At 50.1% G+C, this 22,712-nt stretch overlaps 1 protein-coding gene across 1 annotated transcript; it reads right to left on the reverse strand.

Annotated features, from left to right (window-relative positions):
• Positions 1-7,182: 7,182 nt before the first annotated feature.
• Positions 7,183-22,095, reverse strand: LOC140386545 (fish-egg lectin-like). Its single transcript, XM_072468966.1, has 4 exons — positions 21,974-22,095; positions 14,709-14,936; positions 9,108-9,447; positions 7,183-7,453 (listed from the first exon to the last, which is right to left on the reverse strand). The coding sequence occupies exons 1-4, from the start codon at positions 22,020-22,022 to the stop codon at positions 7,312-7,314; spliced, it is 759 nt and encodes a 252-aa protein (XP_072325067.1). The 5' UTR covers positions 22,023-22,095; the 3' UTR covers positions 7,183-7,311.
• Positions 22,096-22,712: the final 617 nt, after the last annotated feature.

Raw genomic sequence — 22,712 nt, forward strand, 5'->3', positions numbered from 1 at the left:
CGACCCCACCAGGGCCGGTAAGAGCAAGTTGGGGGGGGGGCTGGGGGTGATAGTGGAGAAGCCGCCTGCAGAATTGACGACGGTGGGGGAGGTCCCTGACCCCACGACCACACAACCGGTGACAAGGTACTGTCCCCAAGGGGCAGTCCCAAAGAGACCGACAGTGCTGCAAGCACCCAACCCAGGGACAGTGATGATTCCCAAGCCCTTCCCTGTGGGTCAGGTAGCCTGCCTTAGTATAGAGGCCAAGGAGGCGGAGGAAGTGGAGGTATCACCTTGGGTTTGGGAACCAGTCAGGGGACGAAGGAGCAATCGGGTCTCCAAGCCCCCGGTAAGATGGTCCCCATCACATCTCCCTGTCACCCGGTCCCGCAGTAAGGGGACCCGACTAGAAGGGAGCGATGAGGGATCACCGAACCCTGTTGGGAAAGGAGAGGCAAGGGGCAGCCCGAACCCCCGGGAGGGGACGGTCTGGCCCGAGCCGTTGGACCAAACAGGCGTAATGCCCCAGTGTAACGGGGCACAGTTTTAATTTGGCCACCCGGAGACGGGTGGCATTGTATATAACATATTCCCTTTCCTTTCCCCCTGCTAGTTTTAAATTAGTGTGTAGTTGTGTGTGAGGTATTTGGGATCGTGGGGACACAGAAGCGCCTGGTGCAAGGGTAAAATGATGAAGCACCAGGCACTAGGACCCTGGTGCAGCCGGGCTGTAAAACACAGAACCCCAGACAGGCTGCGGCAACTTCAAAGCAGGAGCTGCTGCCGCCACCGGATAGCACCCATGCACTTCAAGGTAGGTAGTTCTGTGGAGGCAAGGATGTGTTTTGTTTGTCTTACAGATGGGGCACCCGACGATGTGGAGTTTGCTGATCCTGACGATGGTGGGACCGGGAGAACTCCGCAGAGGAGAGACAGAAGAGTCCTTTGTCTATGGGTGTTCTGGCGGCAGAGCCCCCCTGGTCACTACCGGACAGGGAAACCAGGTGGCCATAGAACAGGCCCGCTACTCACACCTAGGGAGGTGGCCTGGGTGGCTGGGGTCGAACTCGACCAGGTACTCCAGCCACCAGAGCTTCACCTATGGAGAGGCCTCGGTACTCTGCGAGGAGATACAGGTGGCGACTGACCGGGTTAGGGTGACTGAGGGCAGGCGGGTGTGTTTAACCTGTGAGGGGGACGTTCCTGTGGGGAGATGGTGGTGGCTCAGGAAGCTGAGCCCGGACATGAGGGATCGATCCTCGGACTGGGAACGAATGGACAATAACACCTACCGAACCATCACGGGGTCACCGGGTAGGATCACCGTTTGCTGGGATAAGTGGTGGGCTTCCGACCAGGGCATGTATCTATGTTTGTGGGGGTCAGCCAAGGCATGTCCACAAGGGGCATCAATCACCTTTGTAAGGTGGTGGCAAGACACCGGACATGGGATAAATTGGGATCAGAATGGGAAGGGATGTGTAACCCCCGGAGGGAAAGAAACCGTGAGAGCTACCGAACTGCTGGTTCAGGTAAAGAGGCCCCTACCCACAGCCCAACCAATCGACCCTCACAACTGTCCAATCACCACCCGGGGGCCCGAAAATGGTTTGCTGCTCGTCCCAACAAAGAAACTATTATACCAGGGGGTACATTACGCGGTGGCATCGGTGGTGCTAAACCTAACCGAGGTGAAGTTACCAGAATGGTGCCCTCGCAAGACTGAACTATTGTACCAGGCGCTGCTGAAGGACATGTTCCAGAAATTCCACAATTTGGATTTTGGGGACGTGGAAGTGGAGGATTTGTACAATAGGGCGGGGGAATTTAATGGGGACTCCAGTAGACAACGTAGAGGGCTAGTCAATGATGGGTTCACTGCCTTCAATACGGGGACATCCATTGTCAACAGCATGGATACCGTAGAGCTGGCCTTGCAAATCAATCAGCTAAAAGGCCAGCTGAGAAAGGTATTGAAGGATGAGAACACAGTAGTGCGGTCGGGTTTGCACGAGGAGGTGGCAATGACCCTACATCTAAAAGAAATAATCGCGCAATTGGAAGGGCATGCAAAAGCCATTAACGCGCTAATTAAAGAAGATCGAAATTCATCGGATCAGGCTGCCCAGAATGAAGTGTGTGGGCTGTATGGTGCCTGGTTGCTAGGAGAGGGGAGGAGTAATCTGGAGGACCTGAGACAGGGTCAGGTCCCCTCGTGGATTAGCAACAGGCACTTGGCAGCGCTGCACCCATTCCACAGGGTTTTGAGTCCTTGCCAGCTCCGTGCAGCCTCAGAGGCGTACCCGGTACCGGTCGATTGTGGGAGGTCAAACCACACAATCTTGGGGGTCATCGTGAGAATCCCAATCTTGGGTAGTTCAGCACAGCCGGTGCCGCTGTACCGAGTGGAGAATGTGGGGGTCATTCGTGGGGGGGTACACATTCGGTTTGGAAAGGTCCCGCCGTATGTCATAGTGCGGGAGCGAGCTGTGGCAGGCATTGACCTCTCGGGCTGCCGGAGCCGGGGAGCGCAGGTAATCCTGTGCCCTCAGCACCTGGGCACTGAGGCGCGACCCCAGTGCGGGTTCAGGACTGTTGGGGCAGAACCTATTAACTGCACCATGGAGGCAATGGCAGCGAGCCATGTCCAGCCCCAGGTGGCGTATATAGGAAGTGGGACATACTGTGTCACCACTGGAGCCCAGCAGTATCAACATGGGCCACAGCAGTGGTGTCCGATACTGCACAGCAGCTTCTGTTTTAAACCCAAGGCAGAGGTCCAGGTGGCACAGCAACGGATACTGCCCATTCCACGACCCTCCTCAGTTCACCTCTCGGTACGGGAAAACATTACTAACATACAAGAATATGTGGCCCGTTTTGGGTACGATATTCCCCCGGTTAAGGAAGACCTAAAGGTATTATTACAAGCTGTGGAAGTCTCACAAAGACACTTTTTCTCCTTAGAGCAAAAAACCCAAAACATTGATCGTGAAATTACAGATCTCAAAGCCCCGGACTGGTGGAACATGGGATCATGGATTGTGATACCAGCCTGGATCCGAATAGCCTCACACTTGTTAGTAGTATTACAGGTGTTCGTAGTTTTGTACTTATGTTGCCTCAGCTGCAGGTACCGACGACGGAGGAAAATGAAGAGCCTTCATCGGGTCCTCGGGGAGACGCTGAGTGCAGCCCACAAAAGAAAAGTCGTAGTGTAAATAGTTGTGTACAGCGCGGGTCTTCAGTTATTTGAGTGTAATATATGTACCGGGACCCTTACGTTTGGGGTTCCGGTGAAATGTGTATATGTTACTGTGTGTTTAAATTAGATATGGTCTTGTCTTTCCCTTTCATTGAAACCAGGGGTAGCCTAGATTAAGGGAACTGTCTTGGGAATTGTAATTTCGCATGTTGCTGAGGGGGGGGACCTTCGGTCCACACAAAGGCAAACAATTGCCCTTCACCTGGGTCGATACGGTCCAAGCAGGTAGGGACGTATCGAAGGGGCATCTGTAAGGTTTTCGGGCAATTCGGCCCTTTTGGAGAAACTCAGAGACTGTAAACCGACTTTCCAGCCAAGGGAACAGAACCAGTTTTCCCAGCAGGCTTGGCCCGCTGAGCTGAGTAGGGACATAAATACATAAATATTCACAAACACCCCCCTAGGAGCTACAAGGAAGAAGGAGCCAGACAACAAGATAACATCAAAACACAGACAAAGGGGCACAGGAATACACAGGAGGCTTGCATGCAAGCAGGACAATGGGATGGTCATAGCCCCATGCAAATGTAAATGACCTGGCCTCCACCAGAGCAGAATCCAATTAACACCCCATCAACATAGCGAAGTGAGAATAGCAGCCATCTCCGGAGCAGCTGGAAGACACTGAAATTCTCCACAGAAGAGCCTAACCTCGTTAAACTAGAAATCAGACTGTCTGAGTCCAGCATATTGCGCTGGAAAAGCCCCTAGAAAATCAGCGGTAGAGAAAAACCAAGTTGGAGGCGGACCTGGGGGAGGTACTCCAATCTTGACAGGAGCTACCGGCAGAAACTCACTGGGAGGAGGGGGGCGGAGCCAGCGCCAAATTCAAATCGCGCAGGTCTGAAAAAAACCAAGTTGGAGGCGGACCTGGGGGAGGTACTCCAAGCTTGACAGAAGCTACCGGCAGAAAAACCAAGTTGGAGGCGGACCTGGGGGAGGTACTCCAAGCTTGACAGAAGCTGCCGGCAGAAACTCACTGAAAGAAGGGGGCGGAGCCAGCGCCAAATTCAAATCGCGCAGGTCTGCCTAGCTGGAAGAAGCGGACCTGCAAGGAATACCCGGAAACATACAGCTCTGACCGGCTCAAAAGGGGCGGGACCAGCGGGAACTTTAAAACTTACCTTTTCAATGCAAAAGGGGCTGGCCGATCACAGAACAAAGCCAGGTATAACTATATAAAAGGGGCTGTGTTTTCGAGCAGGGGCTCTTCGTTCTTGGCCCGACCTCTGCACCCCTGACTTGACCTCTGCAGCCTGTGACCGTAAGTAACCCGCAGCAGCTTGCGAAACTCCCTTGATTTTAATAGTGGTTGAGGCTTTGGGGAAGGGAACTTGTTTTGTGCCTTGTGATTTTGCTAAAACCTGTGTAACCATAAGAATTTTCGTTGTGTCCGCTATATTACCTTTTGAATAGACTTAGTTGTATTAGAGCATAAGATTCTATTGTGTTTCTTCTGTTGATGATTTTGACCTGGGTTTTACAATAAATCTTGATTTGATGCTAATTGGAGTCGTTTAAATTCTTCAATCCTTCACCAGCGATCTCTGACCAAGTCATTGTTAAAAATACTCCTCACCTTAATTCCGGGTTCAAGAATCGAGGGTCATCTTGAGCGATTCACTCAGGACAGACTGCTGGTTAGGAAATAAACAGCAGTGTCCTATTCTCTCTCTTGGGAAAGCTACTCTAGGGGAGTAGGAACCGGGTGGGTGTTGTACCACCGGCAAGAGAGAGAATCACCTGGGTATTGGTAGGGGTCCGGAGATCTGTGTGATATAAGTCTCAGGCTGTCGGTTAGGAATAAACGGCAGGCTTGAATCAGTGCTCTCTTCAGTGGAAGTGTCCCAGTGCGACATCCCCTGGCCTCTGAAGTTTCAGTGCCGGCTGGAGAGAGACACACACAGATATTCAAACCCCAGATATCGGCCCAGTAGTGGAGTAGCGGAGATGGCACCCTCTACAACGAGGAGAATATGCAAACTCCACACGGACAGTGACCCAGGGACGGGATTCGAACCTGGGCCCTCAGCGCCGTGAGACGGCAGTGTTAACCACTGTGCCACATGCCGCCCAGTCCACTTCCCCTCTCATAGTATCCAAACAACTATTGATCTCAGTGTGGGTATACTCAGTGATTGAGCAATTGGGGCTTTCTGGGATAGAAAATTCCAGATTTACCTCCAGCTCTAAATGGCCGATCACTTACACTGACATTGTGACCCCTGACACTGTGACCCCCAGTTCAGGACTCTCCAACCACGAAGGGCGGGGAAACTATCTCACACCATCGGCCCCCTGTGAATGCGAGTCAGTGTTGATGCAATTCCACAAGATCATCTCTCATCCTTCTGGACTCCAGTGAATATCGGCCCATTCTCTTTGATCTCTCCACATAGGCAATTCTCTTGAAGGTGGAAGGTTGGATAAAACGTCAACAGAATTTCACTCGTTCCAACATTTTGTTTTTGAGATTTTTATATAAATCAGTGTGAATTACAGCAGGGAAATGGAACTTCATCATTTTACTCAACTCTGCTTGGATTAGATACAGAGTGTGGTGAACGTATTGCTACTACAATTTACCACTGTATTGTGTTGTATTATGTTGAAGCCCTTGTGGGCTCCGCCTGTGGCTCCGCCCCCTCGGGGGTGGTATATAAATCTGCAGCCTGTAGGCGGTACTCAGTACAGAGCAGTCACCGGCAGACACAGATCTAGCTTATTAAAACCACTGTTCACTTCTACTAATCGTCTCGTGTGAATTGATGGTCGCATCACACAGTAAAGCTCCCTCTCCACTGCCCCTATCAAACCCGTCCAGGACAGGTACAGCACGGGGTTAGATACAGAGTAAAGCTTCCTCTATACTGCCCCCATCAAACACTCCCAGGACAGGACACACAGTACGGGGTTAGATACGGAGTAAAGCTCCCTCTACACTGTCCCCATCAAACACTCCCAGGACAGATACAGCACGGGGTTAGATACAGAGTAAAGCTCCCTCTACACTGACCCCATCAAACATTCCCAGGACAGATACAGCACGGGGTTAGATACAGAGGAAAGCTCCCTCTGCACTGTCCCCACCAAACACTTCCAGGACAGGTACAGCACGGGGTTAGATACAGAGAAAAGCTCCCTCTACACTGTCCCCATCAAACACACCCAGGACAGGTACAGCACGGGGTTAGATACAGAGGAAAGCTCCCTCTACACTGTCCCCACCAAACACTTCCAGGGCAGGTACAGCACAGGGTTAGATACAGAGTAAAGCTCCCTCTGCACTGCCCCCATCAAACACTCCCAGGACAGGTACAGGACGGGGTGAGATAGAGTAAAATTCCCTCTACACTGTTGCTATAAAACACTCCCAGGGCAGGTACAGCATGGGGTTAGATACGGAGTATAGCTCCCTCTATACTTCCCCCATCAAACACTCCCAGGACAGATGCAGCACAGGGTTAGATACAGAGTAAAACTCCCTCTACACTGTCCCCATCAAACACTCCCTGGACAGATACAGCACGGGGTTAGATACAGAGTAAAGCTCCCTCTACACTGTCCCCATCAAACACTCCCAGGACAGGTACAGCACAGGATTAGGAATGGAACAAAATGCAATCATCTCCAACTCTTAACGAATTAACAATTGGCAGAATCAAACATCAAGGTGTCAATAATCGACCAATCACCATCTAAACTCTGAGAATGCTGACCCATCTGGATCGTCCTGCCCCACCCCCCTTCACACAGGTCCCGGGACATGTGATGGGAGAAGATAGCGACTCAAAACCCCCCTTGTGGTTCGAGTGTGATCACAATCTGACGTGTTTACATGGATAGAGGCAGAGAATTCTATTATGGATAGAGTGTATTGGAAACAGCTGTTTATCACTTCGACCATTGTTGAAATCACTTTCACTGGGACAGGATTAAAGCCAGCATTTAATTCAAAATCCAGCAGATACAGAGGCACATATAGCTAGAGAGGACTTCTCTTTAATCAGACTGAAATATTCTGCCAAATGCAGTTCCTCCACATTGGTGCCACTCTCAACATTCTATTGGCAGCGAATGAGGCGGCCATTGGTTTCGACCAGCCACAGAGTTCCCAGATCGGCGGTCACGTGCCGGAACCTTCTACCTACGAAGTTAAACAGGACCCATCTTATCCCTTGTGGTCTTGCTGGACTGATTCCAACTCTGCGGAATAAAGGTAGCACAAGAATTTTACAATCACAAATAATCCATTGGTTCCTTTGCCTGCTGCCCATGCCATGGCTCACAGCCAGTCCGGACCACAAGTTGCAAAGGTAAGAGGCTGCATTTCACTCGTGGTGACTCTTCACAACTTGACAATTTGACAGGGATTACTGTTATACTGTCGGGAAATGTGGAGGCCAGTCTTTACACAGCAAGACTCCACAAGGTCAGGTGGAGTTGCCATGCTAGATTGCCTCTAAATGTCCAAAGATGTGCAGGTTAGGTAAATTGGCCATATTAAAATTATAATAATAATCTTTATTAGTGCCACAAGTAGGCTCACATTAACACTGAAACTAAATTACTGTGAAAAGCCCCAAGTTGCCACATTCCCGCGCCTGTTCGGGTACGCTGAGGGAGAATTCAGAATGTCCAATTCACCTAACAAGCACGTCTTTCGAGACTTGTGGGAGGAAACCGGAGCACCCGGAGGAAACCCACGCAGACACGGGGGGAACGTGCAAACTCCACACAGACAGTGACCCAAGCCGGGAATTGAACCTGGGACCCTGGAGCTGTGAAGCAATAGTGCTAACCACTGTGCTACTGTGCCGCCCAAGGTTACGTGGGGTTACAAGGATAGGATGGGTGGGCGGGCCAAGTCAGGGTGCTCTTTCAGAGGGTCAGTGCAGACTTGATGGGCCGAATGGCCTCATTGTGCACTTTCGGGATCCTACGAACTAAGACACTAGTTAGGCTTGTGTTGAAGCACTGGGTACAGTCTGGTCACAGCGCTTTCGAAAGGAAAAATGTGACTGCATTCCTGAGAGTACAGAGTTGATTGATGAGGGTAGTTATGAGGTATATTTGGATAGGCTGGCCTTGTGGTGAGGTGGGTTAGGGTCCCTGAGGCAGAAGCTCATGGTTCGAGTTCCTTTCCAGGATTTGATGGCCAAGGAAGGTGTGTTCTTAATGTGACCAAAACAGGTTGAGTTGCAAATCCTTCCAAACACCCTAATGGCTGTCAGTAAGAGCCGTAGAGCCTCCTGGTATGAAGTGACCCCCCCTCAAGCACTCAGCCTCTGGCGACAGACTGGTGACCTGTTCCGGGGCTAAGTAGCTGCGGAGACAGACTGCCTTAATGCACCACTAGTTACAGGAAGAGAATTGGAAACTGGATAGGGTGGTGGTCATTTTCTTTTACAGGCTGAAATGGGATATTTCTTTAAAGTAAAGTGTAAAATTATTGGAGGTCTAGTCAGAATGGAAAAGGTTGAAGGATCCATAACCAGGGGTTATAAATTTTGGGTAAGAGGTTGGGAGGTCCGCCAGGGCAATTCTTTCAGAAAGAGGGTGGTGGGGATCTGGAACTCACTCCCCGAGAGGGTGATGGAGACGGGAGCCCTCAACATATCTTAAAAAGACACTTGGAAATGCGTTTGATAAGTAAAGCTACAGATCAAGAACTTGAAAATAGGGTTAGATTGGAGATCAGCCTGCTAGCCCATCTGGACACAGTGGATCGATTGGCCTTCTTCCAATCTCTAAAGCTTCTGTCATTTCTATGATTCTATGAACTGGGAAATAAATATCTTATCACATGTTTATTTTTGAAACAGTGCGAACGGTTTCAGTCACAACCCGAGTGCCGTACCTGCGAAAGACCCTCCAGTGGATGTCAATTGCAAAGACAGTTCCATCTGATCCAACCTCGACCATCCGGAATCGACCAGGTACCCTCAGCCAATGTGTCCCAATGCAGAACACCGGCTTGATGTGCAATCGACAGTAGATAAAGCCGGTAGGGTTGACACCCCAGCAAGTATTGGGTCCGCACGAGTAGTACTTCATCTTACCCCGGATATGCTTGTAAACTGGAGTGAAAAATCTGGCTGCTCTGACCGTGTCTCGTTTGTTGGAGCAAAAAACATTGTTCCCCCCGTTAACTCCAGCTATAATCTGATCCCCACCACCATCGATCTGCTTCAGCATTCCTGTCAAGAGGAAGCACATTTAGAACATAGAACATAGACATAGAACATTAACCTACCTCTGACATCTGTCCTATATCTATCTCCCCTCAATTTAAAGCTATGTCCCCTCATGCTAGACATCACCATCCGAGGAAAAAGGCTCTCACTGCTCACCTTATCCAATCCTCTGATCATCTTGTATGCCTCAATTAAGGCACCTCTTAACCTTCTTCTCTCTAACAAAAACAGCCTCAAGTCCCTCAGCCTTTCCTCATAAGATCTTCCCTCCATACCTGGCAACATTCTGGTAAATCTCCTCTGCACCCTTTCCAATGCTTCCACATCCTTCCTATAATGCAGTGACCAGAATTGCACGCAATACTCCAAATGCGGCCGTACCAGAGTTTTGTACAGCTGCAACATGACCTCATGACTCCGAAACTCAATCCTTCTACCAATAAAAGCTAACACACCGTACGCCTTAACAACCCTCTCAACCTGGGTGGCAACTTTCAGGGATCTATGTACATGGACACCGAGATCTCTCTGCTTATCCACACTGCCAAGAATCTTACCATTAGCCCAGTACTCTGTCTTCCTGTTAGTCCTTCCAAAATGAATCACCTCACACTTTTCTGCATTAAACTCCATTTGCCACCTCTCAGCCCAGCGCTGCAGCTTATCTATGTCTCTCTGTAACTTGTAACATCCTTCCGCACTGTCCACACCTCCACCGACTTTAGTGTCATCTGCAAATTTACTCATCCATCCTTCTACGCCCTCCTCCAGGTAATTTAAGAAATGACAAACAGCAGTGGCCCCAAAACAGATCCTTGGGGTACACCACTAGTAACTGGACTCCAGTCTGAACATTTCCCATCAACCACCACCCTTTGTCTACTTCCAGCTAGCCAATTTCTGATCCAAACTGCTAAATCACCCTCAATCCCCAGCCTCCATATTTTCTGCAGTAGCTGACCGTGGGGAACCTTATCAAACGCTTTACTGAAATCCATATACACCACATCAATTGCTTTACCCTCATCCACCTGTTTGGTCACCTTCTCAAAGAACTCAATAAGGTTTGTGAGGCACGACCTACCCTTCACAAAACCGTGTTGACTATCTCTAATCAAATTATTCCTTTCCAGATGATTATACATCCTATCTCTTATAAACCATTCCAAGACAGAAGTAAAGCTCACTGGTCTATAGTTACTGGGGTTGTCTCTACTCCCCTTCTTGAACAAGGGGACAACATTTGCTATCCTCTAGTCTTCTGGCACTATTCCTGTAGACAAAGATGACTTAAAGATCAAAGCCAAAGGCTCAGCAATCTCCTCCCTAGCTTCCCAGAGAATCCTAGGATAAATCCCATCCGGCCCAGGGAACTTATCTATTTTCACACTTTCCAGAATTGCTAATACCTCCTCCTTATGAACCTCAAGCCCTTCTAGTCTAGTAGCCTGAATCTCAGTATTCTCCTCGACAACATTGTCTTTTTCCTGTGTGAATACTGACGAAAAATATTCATTTAGCACCTCTCCTATCTCCTCGGACTCCACACTTGTCCTTGACTGGCCCTACTCTTATCCTAGTCATTCTTTTATTCCTGACATATCTATAGAAAGCTTTAGGGTTTCCTTGATTCTACCTGCCAAAGACTTCTCATGTCCCCTCCTGGCTCTTCTTAGCTCTCTCTTTAGGTCCTTCCTAGCTAACTTGTAACTCTCGAGCGCCCTAACTGAACCTTCATGTCTCATCTTTACATAAGCCTCCTTCTTCCTCTTGACAAGTGTTTCGACTGCTTTAATAAACCACGGTTCCCTCGCTCGACCACTTCCTCCCTGCCTGACAGGTACATACTTATCAAGGACACGCAGTAGCTGTTCCTTGAACAAGCTCCACATTTCCATTGTGCCCATCCCCTGCAGTTTTGCTCACCATCCGATGCATCCTAAGTCTTGCCTCATCGCATCATAATTGCCTTTCCCCCAGATATAACTCTTGCCCTGCGGTATATACCTATCCCTTTCCATCACTAAAGTAAACGTAATCGAATTGTGGTCACTATCACCAAAGTGCTCACCTACCTCCAAATCTAACACCTGTCCTGGTTCATTCCCCAGTACCAAATCCAAGATGGCCTTGCCTCTCATTAGCCTATCTACATACTGTGTCAGGAAACCCTCCTGCACACATTGGACAAAAACGGATCCATCTAAAGTACTCGAACTATAACGTTTCCAGTCAATATTTGGAAAGTTAAAGTCCCCCATAACAACTACCCTGTTGCTTTCGCTCCTATCCAGAATAATCTTTGCAATCCTTTCCTCTACATCTCTGGAACTTTTCGGAGGCCTATAGAAAACCCCTAACAGGGTGACCTCTCCTTTCCTGTTTCTAACCTCAGCCCATACTACCTCAGTAGACGAATCCTCATCAAACGTCCTTTCTGCCACAGTAATACTGTCCTTGACTAACAATGCCGCCCCTCCTCCTCTTTTACCACCTTCCCTGAGCTTACTGAAATATCTAAACCCCGGCACCTGCACAACCATTCTTGTCCCTGCTCTATCCATGTCTCCGAAATGGCCACAACATCGAAGTCCCAGGTACCAACCCATAAGTTCACCCACCTTATTCCGGATGCTCCTGGCATTGAAGAAGACACACTTTAAACCACCTTTCTGCCTGCCGGTACACTCCTGCAACTTTGAAACCTTACTCATGACCTCACTACTCTCAACCTCCTGTATACTGGAGCTACAATTCAGGTTCCCAATCCCCTGCTGAACTAGTTTAAACCCTCCCAAAGAGAATTAGCAAATTTCCCCCCCAAAGATATTGGTATCCCTCGGACCAGGTGTAGACCATCCCGTTTGTAGAGGTCCCACCGACCCCAGAATGAGCCCCAATTATCCAGAAATCTGAAACCCTCCCTCCTGCACCATCCCTGTAGCCACATGTTCAACTCCTCTCTCTCCCTATTCCTCGTCTCGCTCGCACGTGGCACGGGTAACAACCCAGAGATAATAACTCTGTTTGTCCTAGATCTAAGTTTCCACCCGAGCTCCCTGAATTCCTGCCTTACAACATCCCTATCCCTTTTCCTACCTATGTCATTGGTACCTATGTGGACCACGACTTGGGGCTGCTCCCCCTCCCCCTTAAGGATCCCGAAAACACGATCCGAGACATCACGGCCCTGGCACCTGGGAGGCAACACACCAACCGCGAGTCTCTCTCGTTCCCACAGAATCTTCTATCTATCCCCCTAACTATGGAGTCTCCAATGACTAATACTCTACTCCTCTCCCCCCTTCCCTTCTGAGCAACAGGGACAGACTCTGTGCCAGAGATCTGTGCCCCATGGCTTACCCCTGGTAAGTCGTTCTCATTTGGATGAGAAGATTATATTCGATTAACACCATGGTGCCACATCAGTGGGTTGATGAGGGTAGAACTCACAGCAAGCAGTCCATTCTTACAATAAAGAGTCGATCGAAACAGTGCAATCCAGCAAACAATCCACAGTGTCTACTTAAATAGCACGCAATATCAAACTGTCTACAGATCCTACTTAATCATCACACTACATCAGTCTGCAGGATCTATTTAAAAAGATTCTCTCTGAACTACAACAAACAGAGCTCACGACTGAAATTACAGCAAAGCTTCCTGATAAAAGAAAGGGATTTTTTTCTAGCAAAACGCAGTGAGTGGAGGATAGTTACACGATATAGATTATGGCTTGGATGAGTGATGTTGTGATTTACAGCTCACATTTTTATGATTTGGACAATGACCAAACTTTGGAAAGTCCTTGGGTGGCTGTGTTGTGCTTTGGCTCAAGAAAGGGAGAAAAAGCTTGCACTAATATAGCACCTTACATATCACAAAGCATTTAATTAGTGAATTCATTAGTTGAGAGACAATTAAGCACCATTGAAATGTAGTCACCGCTGTAATGTAGGAAAGGCAATAGCCAACTTGCACACAGCAAGGTTTGAGAAACAAAAATTAGATAAATGACAAGGAGTGGGAGATTTGAACAAAACTTTAAAATCACAGCTCAATCACTGAAATAACACGTGCCCGAAATCAAGATCCTTTAGCATATGTCCGTCAATTATTAGGCGGGATTGTCAGCCGCGTGTTTCTTGGTGGCGTACCATTTGATAGCGGTGGAATTCTCTACTCCCGCTGCTTGTAAATTTGATTTCCCATTGAAACCCATGGACGGGGGGTGTGCTGCCGGCGGGTAAAGAGAATCGCAATGGCCGGAGAATTCAGACATGTTTCCAGTGAAGAGAGGGAACAAATATTCCGAGAATTAGCTGCACCTCCAGTGTGGTGGTGGTGGTGGGGGTGGGGGGAGGTCGGGATCGGAAATTGGAGGCGAGACCAAAGAGACTTGTGGTATACTGACTGCACACCTCCGCTCGCAGAATCAGAAGAGGTCTGACAGACAATCCTAGATCGGGAGCAATCTAGAAATTTAGAATGTGGATTGAGTACGGACACCACAAAAATGATGAGAGTCAGAAGGGATACATTGGAAGAAACTAGAGTGCAGATTGAAGTGGATGCTGCCACACTGGAACAAGTGGAGAAGTTGGCCTACAGGAGTTTGTTGATGCGTTGCTGATGACAGAAGGATGGGAGTAGATAAAAGTAATATTGGAAGGAGGATGTGTATGTTAACAAGGAAACTGAAACTCGGAGAAAGGAAAATCTCAGCAGTGCAACGTTCTGCATCCATTTTCCTCTGTAGCTCAGGAAACTGGATAATAAGCAAAGATCTGTGAACAAAAATAGAGGGTTTTGAAATGTGGGTGCTAAGACGTAAGCTAAAAGTTCCATACACAGCCCAGAAGGCCCATTTTTATTTTTTTACAGTGTAGCTTCACACACTGTTTTCTTCTTTTGGGTAATCGTGTGAAAAAATAGTGGAAGGATTGGCGAAGACTCCTTCCGTGGCCAACCGAGTCCTGACGTTGAACGAAAACCTGGAGTGTCAGGTTCAGAGATGGGGGTGCTAGAGGTAGGGGGTGCTACCCACCATGCCACAGGACTTCTGATAAGGCCAATGGAGAGGTGCTTGAGATTGGAAGAACAAAGAGGAACTTGAGAAAGGTGACATTTAGCAAAGGGAATGCCAGTATATCGAGCGGAGTTGGAGAGCTACAGAGATCTCTCCTTGAGAGCAAAGTGGCGGGCAGTGGAAGGATCTCCTTGGCAGGAGTGGCTCTGAGCAAGGTGGATAGAGACAAGCTTACCTGTCAGTATAGCCCAGGATCCATCAACCAATTTGTAAACCTTCTGGTCCCTGCCGACGCCCCAGACTCCAGCCGCACCCACGGTGACATGGCCAAGATTTCCTGGCACTCTGGCCCAAAATTCACCCCTTCTGGTGAAGACGTTACCATGAAAATCCACCGCAAATACCTGGCCATTGCTGGCGTCGATTTGTTTCATGCGCCCTGCGACTTGCTTGCAGACAAGAGCTGGAGAGAGAGAAAGAAAGGTCATTTGTCAAAGCCCATCCTCCACCAATGCAGGGAAGGATGGCATATGAATAATGGATGACACATCACCTTGAGGGGGGCATTGAACAAACTGTAATGTCTTCTTTAGGACTTAGGAGCAGGAGTAGGCCATTCAGCCTCAGGCCTGCATTCAAGCCTGCTCCACCACTCTAAGATCATGGCTGATCTGGTCGTGGCCTCAACTTTCTTTCCCTTTGACCCACACCTGCTCCTCCCATAACCATTTACTCCCTTATCTGTCCAAAACCTTTCCAATTCTGCCTTGAATAAATTTAATGACCCCGCAGCCTCCAGGCTTTCTGGGTAAGAGAATTCCACAGATTAATGACCCTTTGAGGGAAATCAATTTCTCCTCATCTCTGTTTTAAATGGGAGACCTCTTATTCTTAAACCGTGTCCCCCTGGTTCTCATCTCTCCCACAAGTGGAAAGGCCCTCCTGGTACCTACCCCATTAAAGCCCCTCAGGATCTTATAGGCTTCATTAAGATAACCCATCATTCTTCTACACTGCAATAGGCCCAACCTGTTCAACCTTCATAAAATAAGCCCCTCATCCCAAGAATGGTCTTTTATCTTTCCAATTCTGGGAGGCCCAGGGGCGGGGTGGGGAAATGAATTGATTGAAGTTTCCGACATAAAAAGCACAAGTGATGGGGGAAGTTTGGGAAAAATATTTCCACAGTTTGTGGAGTCCAAGCGGCCTTGTTGAAAATTTAGAGTCTGGCTTTTTCGGGGGGGAGTTAAGCAGCAAATAGTGTCGACGTATTTTAGAGGAAGTTGAACAGGCAGATGAGGGAGATGGGAATGCCGAGTTACGTGGGAAATTTAGGTGAGAAAAGATGGGAAGAGGCTCGAATGGAGCACAGACACTGCCATGGACTGGATGGGCCGAATGGCCTGTTTCTGGGCCGTCTCTCCTGTGTCATCTGATGTAAACACACAAAAGAGGGACAAGTTTGGAACTCTCCTATCCAATCAGGCAACAAAGAGTCAACTCCCTTCCAATTGGCTGGAGGGAAGGTAACAATCAACGTGTCAGGTAACCAATGAAGGGAGGTTGGGGGCGGGGCAGTCGGAGACTGGGCTATCACAGTGATTAAAACCACCAAGAATGCCTTCAGCCAGAGTGCCGAATACAACAGTGAGAAGAATTTACAGAGCTTTTAGGAGGGAGTGAGTGGGGAATGAACCTGAGGAAGGAGCAGCGCTCCGAAAGCTAGTGACATCGAAACAAACCTGTTGGACTTTAACCTGGTGTTGTAAGACTTCTTACTGCACTTAAATATGCTTATCGGATGTCGCCCAGTGAGAGCAAGATCTAGATTGCAATACCTCGCGAAGTTCGGTTAATCTCCGAGACGTCTCGAGCATCGCAAATCTTGTAAGATTCAACGGCATCGTCAGGACACCTAGTCAAGTGCGAAGGGGCCGTTAAATCGCGTTCTATGTGTGAAACAAAAGGGATTGACTGACAAAGTATGAGAGAGAGAGTGAGTGAATAAGAGAGAGGGTGAGAGGGAGAGAGAATAAATGCGAAAGAGGAGATAATGAGAGATAGCGAGAAAGAGTGAGAGAGACGGTCATAGAGGATGAATGTGATAGAGATGGGGAGAGAATGTGATATGGTGGGTGAGAGAGAGTGAGTGAATGAGATCGAGAGTAGGAGTTTGAAAGCGGGAGAGCGGGTGAAAAAGTGAGTGAGCAAGAGAATGACTGAGAGCAGGAGAGTGAGTGAGAGAGTGTGAATGTGAAAGAAAGAGTGAGTGAGAATAACAGTGAGTGAGAATGTGTGATACAGTAAGTGAGAGAGAGAGAGTGTGAGTTGCTGAGTGGAAGAGAGCGAGAGAATGAGTGTGTGTGTGAGATACAGTGAGTGATTGATTTGACTTATTGTCACGTGTACCGAGGTACAGTGAAAGGTATTGTTCTGCATACAGTCCAGGCAGATCACTCCATACATGAATACATAAAACGTATTATAAATATGTAGGGCGAAATTCTCCGGAAACGGCGCAATGTCCGCCAACTGGCGCCCAAAACAGCGCCAATCAGGCGGGCATCGCACCGCCCCAAAGGTGCGGAATGCTCCGCATCTTTGGGGGCCGAGCCCCAACATTGAGGGGCTAGGCCGACGCCGAAGGAATTTCCGCCCCGCCAGCTGGCGGAAACGGCCTTTGTTGCCCCGCCAGCTGGCGCGGGAATGACATGTCGGGGCGGCGCATGCGCGGGAGCATCAGCGGCCGCTGAAAGTTTCCCGCGCATGCGCAGTGGAGGGAGTCTCTTCCGCCTCCGCCATGGTGGAGACCATGGCGGAGGCGGAAGGGAAAGAGTGCCCCCATGGCACAGGCCCGCCCGCGGATCGGTGGGCCCCGATCGCGGGCCAGGCCACCGTGGGGGCACCCCCCGGGGCCAGATCGCCCCGTGCCCCCCCCAGGACACCGGAGCCCGCCCACGCCGCCTTGTCCCGCCGTTCAAAAGGTGGTTTAATCCACGCCGGCGGGACAGGCAATTTATCGGCGGGACTTCGGCCCATCCGGGCCGGAGAATCCAGCGGGGGGGCCCGCCAACCGGCGCGGCCCGATTCCCACCCCCGCCGAATATCCGGTACCGGAGACTTCGGCAACCGGCGGGGGCGGGATTCACGGCAGCCCCCGGCGATTCTCCAACCCAGCGGGGGGTCGGAGAATGACGCCTGTAATGTGACTACTTAAACATAAGATACTGGGTGCAGCATCCAGAATATAGTGCTAGAACTGTAGAGAGGTAGCCTACAAAGATCAGTTCAATCCATAAGAGGGCCATTCAGTAGTCTGGTAACAGCGAGAAAGAAGCTGTCTTTGAATCTATTGGTGAGTGTTCTCAAACTTGTGTATCTTCTGCCTGATGGAAGAGGTTGGAAGAGAGAAAAACTGGGAAGTGGAAGAGAGTGAGAACGACAGTGAGTGAGAGTGTGTGAGACACGGAGTGAGAGTGAAACACAGAGGGAGTGGAAGATAGAGGGAGAGAGAGAAAGTGAGAGTGATTGTGTGAGAGGAAGAGAGCGTGAAACACAGAGTGGGAGAGAGAGAGTGAGAGACAGAGTGAGTGAGTGTGATACAGAGTGAGTGGGAGTGAGAGAGCGTGTGTGTGGAGAGAGAGAGTGAGAGCGACCGTGAGTGAGAGTGAATGAATCACAGTGAGTGGGAGGGAGAGAGTGAGTGAGAGAGATAGAGAGGGTGACAGTGAGTAAGAGTGTGTGAGACACATAGTGGGAGAGTGAGAGAGAGTGAGTGAGTGTGCAAGATACAGAGTGAGTAGGAGAGTGTGTGCATGTGTGAGACAGAGAGAGAGATCGAGTGAGTGTGTGTGTGAGAGACAGTGAGTGGGAGAGGGAGAGAGTGAGTGAGTGTGTGAGACAGTGAGTGGGAGAGGGAGAGAGTGAGTGAGTGTGTGAGACACTGAGTGGGCGAGAGAGTGAGAGCGGGTGAGTGTGAGACACAAATGGGAGAGGGAGAGAGAGTGAGTGTGTGAGACACAGAGTGGGCGAGAGAGTGAGAGTGGGTGAGTGTGTGAGACACAGAGTGGGAGAGGGAGAGAGTGAGTGAGTGTGTGAGACAGAGAGAGAGAGCGAGTGAGTGTGAGTGTGTGAGACAGTGAGTGGGAGAGGGAGAGAGTGAGTGAGTGTGTGAGACACTGAGTGGGAGAGGGAGAGAGTGAGTGAGTGTGTGAGAGACAGAGTGGGTAAGAGAGTGGGAGCGGGTGAGTGTGAGACACAAATGGGAGAGGGAGAGAGAGTGAGTGTGTGAGACACAGAGTGGGCGAGAGAGTGAGAGCGGGTGAGTGTGTGAGACACAGAGTGGGAGAGGGAGAGAGTGAGTGAGTGTGTGAGACAGAGAGAGAGATCGAGTGAGTGTGAGGGTGTGAGACAGTGAGTGGGAGAGGGAGAGAGTGAGTGAGTGTGTGAGACAGTGAGTGGGAGAGGGAGAGAGTGAGTGAGTATGTGAGACAGTGAGTGGGAGAGGGAGAGAGTGAGTGAGTGAGTGAGACAGTGAGTGGGTGAGAGAGTGGGAGCGGGTGAGTGTGAGACACAAATGGGAGAGGGAGAGAGTGAGTGAGTGTGTGAGACACAGAGTGGGCGAGAGAGTGAGAGAGGGTGAGTGTGAGACACAGAGTGGGAGAGAGTGAGTGAGTGAGTGAGACACAGAGTGGGTAAGAGAGTGGGAGCGGGTGAGTGTGAGACACAGAGTTGGAGAGGGAGAGAGTGAGTGAGTGTGTGAGACACAGAGTGGGAGAGGGAGAGAGTGAGTGAGTGAGTGAGACACAGAGTGGGTAAGAGAGTGGGAGCGGGTGAGTGTGAGACACAGAGTGGGAGAGGGAGAGAGTGAGTGAGTGTGTGAGACACAGAGTGGGAGAGGGAGAGAGTGAGTGAGTGTGTGAGACACAGAGTGGGTAAGAGAGTGGGAGCGGGTGAGTGTGTGAGACACAGATTGGGAGAGGGAGAGAGTGAGTGAGTGAGACACAGAGTGGGTAAGAGAGTGGGAGCGGGTGAGTGTGAGACACAGAGTGGGAGAGGGAGAGAGTGAGTGAGTGTGAGACAGAGAGTGGGAGAGGGAGAGAGAGTGAGTGAGTGAGACACAGAGTGGGTAAGAGAGTGGGAGCGGGTGAGTGTGAGACACAGAGTGGGAGAGGGAGAGAGTGAGTGAGTGAGTGAGACACAGAGTGGGTAAGAGAGTGGGAGCGGGTGAATGTGAGACACAGAGTGGGAGAGGGAGAGAGTGAGTGTGCGAGACAGTGAGTGGGAGAGGGAGAGAGTGAGTGAGTGTGTGAGACAGTGAGTGGGAGAGGGAGAGAGTGAGTGAGTGTGTGAGAGACAGAGTGGGCGAGAGAGTGAGAGCGGGTGAGTGTGAGACACAAATGGGAGAGGGAGAGAGAGTGAGTGTGTGAGACACAGAGTGGGCGAGAGAGTGAGAGCGGGTGAGTGTGTGAGACACAGAGTGGGAGAGGGAGAGAGTGAGTGAGTGTGTGAGACAGAGAGAGAGATCGAGTGAGTGTGAGTGTGTGAGTCACAGAGTGGGCGAGAGAGTGAGAGAGGGTGAGTGTGAGACACAGAGCGGGAGAGAGTGAGTGAGTGAGTGAGACACAGAGTGGGTAAGAGAGTGGGAGCGGGTGAGTGTGAGGCACAGAGTGGGAGAGGGAGAGAGTGAGTGAGTGTGTGAGACACAGAGTGGGCGAGAGAGTGAGAGAGGGTGAGTGTGAGACACAGAGTGGGAGAGAGTGAGTGAGTGAGTGAGTGTGAGACAGAGAGTGGGTAAGAGAGTGGGAGCGGGTGAGTGTGTGAGACACAGAGTGGGAGAGGGAGAGAGTGAGTGAGTGTGTGAGACACAGAGTGGGTGAGAGAGTGGGAGCGGGTGAGTGTGAGACACAGAGTGGGAGAGGGAGAGAGTGAGTGAGTGTGTGAGACAGAGTGGGAGAGGGAGAGAGTGAGTGAGTGAGACACAGAGTGGGTAAGAGAGTGAGAGCGGGTGAGTGTGTGAGAGACAGAGTGGGAGAGGGAGAGAGTGAGTGAGTGTGTGAGACACAGAGTGGGAGAGGGAGAGAGTGAGTGAGTGTGTGAGACACAGAGTGGGTAAGAGAGTGGGAGCGGGTGAGTGTGAGACACAGAGTGGGAGAGGGAGAGAGTGAGTGAGTGTGTGAGACACAGAGTGGGAGAGGGAGAGAGTGAGTGAGTGTGAGACACAGAGTGGGTAAGAGAGTGGGAGCGGGTGAGTGTGTGAGACACAGAGTGGGAGAGGGAGAGAGTGAGTGAGTGAGTGAGACACAGAGTGGGTAAGAGAGTGAGAGCGGGTGAGTGTGAGACACAGAGTGGGAGAGGGAGAGAGTGAGTGAGTGTGTGAGACACAGAGTGGGAGAGGGAGAGAGTGAGTGAGTGTGTGAGACACAGAGTGGGTAAGAGAGTAGGAGCGGGTGAGTGTGTGAGACACAGAGTGGGAGAGAGTGAGTGAGTGAGTGAGACACAGAGTGGGTAAGAGAGTGAGAGTGGGTGAGTGTGAGACACAGAGTGGGAGAGGGAGAGAGTGAGTGAGTGTGTGAGACACAGAGTGGGCGAGAGAGTGAGAGCGGGTGAGTGTGAGACACAGAGTGGGAGAGGGAGAGAGTGAGTGAGTGTGTGAGACACAGAGTGGGCGAGAGAGTGAGAGCGGGTGAATGTGTGAGACACAGAGTGGGCGAGAGAGTGAGAGCGGGTGAATGTGTGAGACACAGTGAGTGGGGGTTAGAGAGTTGAGGGAGAGTGTGTGAGACAGAGTGATTGAGGGTGTGAGAGAGAGAGTGTGTGCGACGGAGTGAATGAGGGTGTGAGAGTCAGAGGGAGTGAATGAGACAGAGTGAGTGGTGGAGGGAGAGAGAGAGAGAGTGAATGAGAGCACCAGTAAGTTAAGGACTGAGAGAAAACAAAAAACAACGTGAGCGAGCAGGGTTGACAGACAGCAAACCCGAGGCACAAAATTAATGATCCTGAGTGAGAGGACCTGTGATGAAAGCTTTCATAGATTTCATAGAATTTACAGTGCAGAAGGAGGCCATTCGGCCCATCAAGTCTGCACTGGCTCTTGCAAAGAGCACCCGATCCAAGGTCAACACCTCCATTCTATCCCCATAACCCAGTAACCCCACCCAACACTAAGGGCAATTTTGGACACTAAGGGGCAATTTATCATGGCCAATGCACCTACCCTGCACATCTTTGGACTGTGGGAGGAAACCGGAGCACCCGGAGGAAACCCGCGCACACACGGGGAGGATGTGCAGACTCCGCACAGACAGTGACCCAAGCCGGAATCGAACCTGGGACCCTGGATCTGTGAAGCAGTTGTTCTTTCCACAATGCTACCGTTCCAATGGGTACAGTGAAAATAAGCAGCAGTTCAGGGGATGTCTGACCCTGAACACTCGGTTTAGTTTCACATTGCAGTCCCTGAACATTAACACAACTCTGCGTTGAAGGTGTCAAACTCACCCCAAGAGGCTCCAGCACAGAGCAGCAACAGGAAGATGCACCCTCTCATTGTCTTGTGGGTCTTGTGGTGTGTTACACACACTGACAATCCTGCAGATGTACAGTGTCCCAACACAATGCTGCAGGTTTATTTATTGGGAAGTACTGACAAATCCCCAATGGTGTTGCGACTTACGAAACTCCCAACAGCTCAGGCAGGGGGTGTTACAATATCCCAATAACTTGGTGAGTTTTCAAAACTCCCCACAGAATTGTGATTACCAAATTCACAGCAGCCCAGAAAGACTTGCATTGATGGGGTTGTAATGGGAAAGACGACAGAGGGAAAGGGTAGATATTTAATATTCCTGGCCACCACCTATCAGGACTCGGAGAAGGGAAAGAGGAGCCCAGGAGAAAAGAATCGTTCAGACCAGTATTCTACTTTTCCCGTTTCACTGCTTTTTCCTTTTGGGAGGGGACCTGGGAGTTGGGGGAAGATGATAAGCAGAGTGGTGATGACAGTGTATTTGTAATTCAGATGCCCCGTCTAATACTTTGGGGACATGGGTTGAAATTGGAATTTCAATGAAATGGATACACCTGGAATACAATGCCAGTCTCCCTCAGTATTACCGGATTCGATTCCCGGCATGTGTCACTGTCTGAGCGGAGTCTGCATGTTCTCCCCATGTATGCGTGGGTCTCCACCAGATGCCCCGGAGTCCTCACACAAGTCCCGAAAGACGCGCTTGTTCGA

The sequence above is a fragment of the Scyliorhinus torazame genome, chromosome 12 (genome assembly GCF_047496885.1).
Source record: "Scyliorhinus torazame isolate Kashiwa2021f chromosome 12, sScyTor2.1, whole genome shotgun sequence".
In the NCBI taxonomy this organism is placed as follows: domain Eukaryota; kingdom Metazoa; phylum Chordata; class Chondrichthyes; order Carcharhiniformes; family Scyliorhinidae; genus Scyliorhinus; species Scyliorhinus torazame.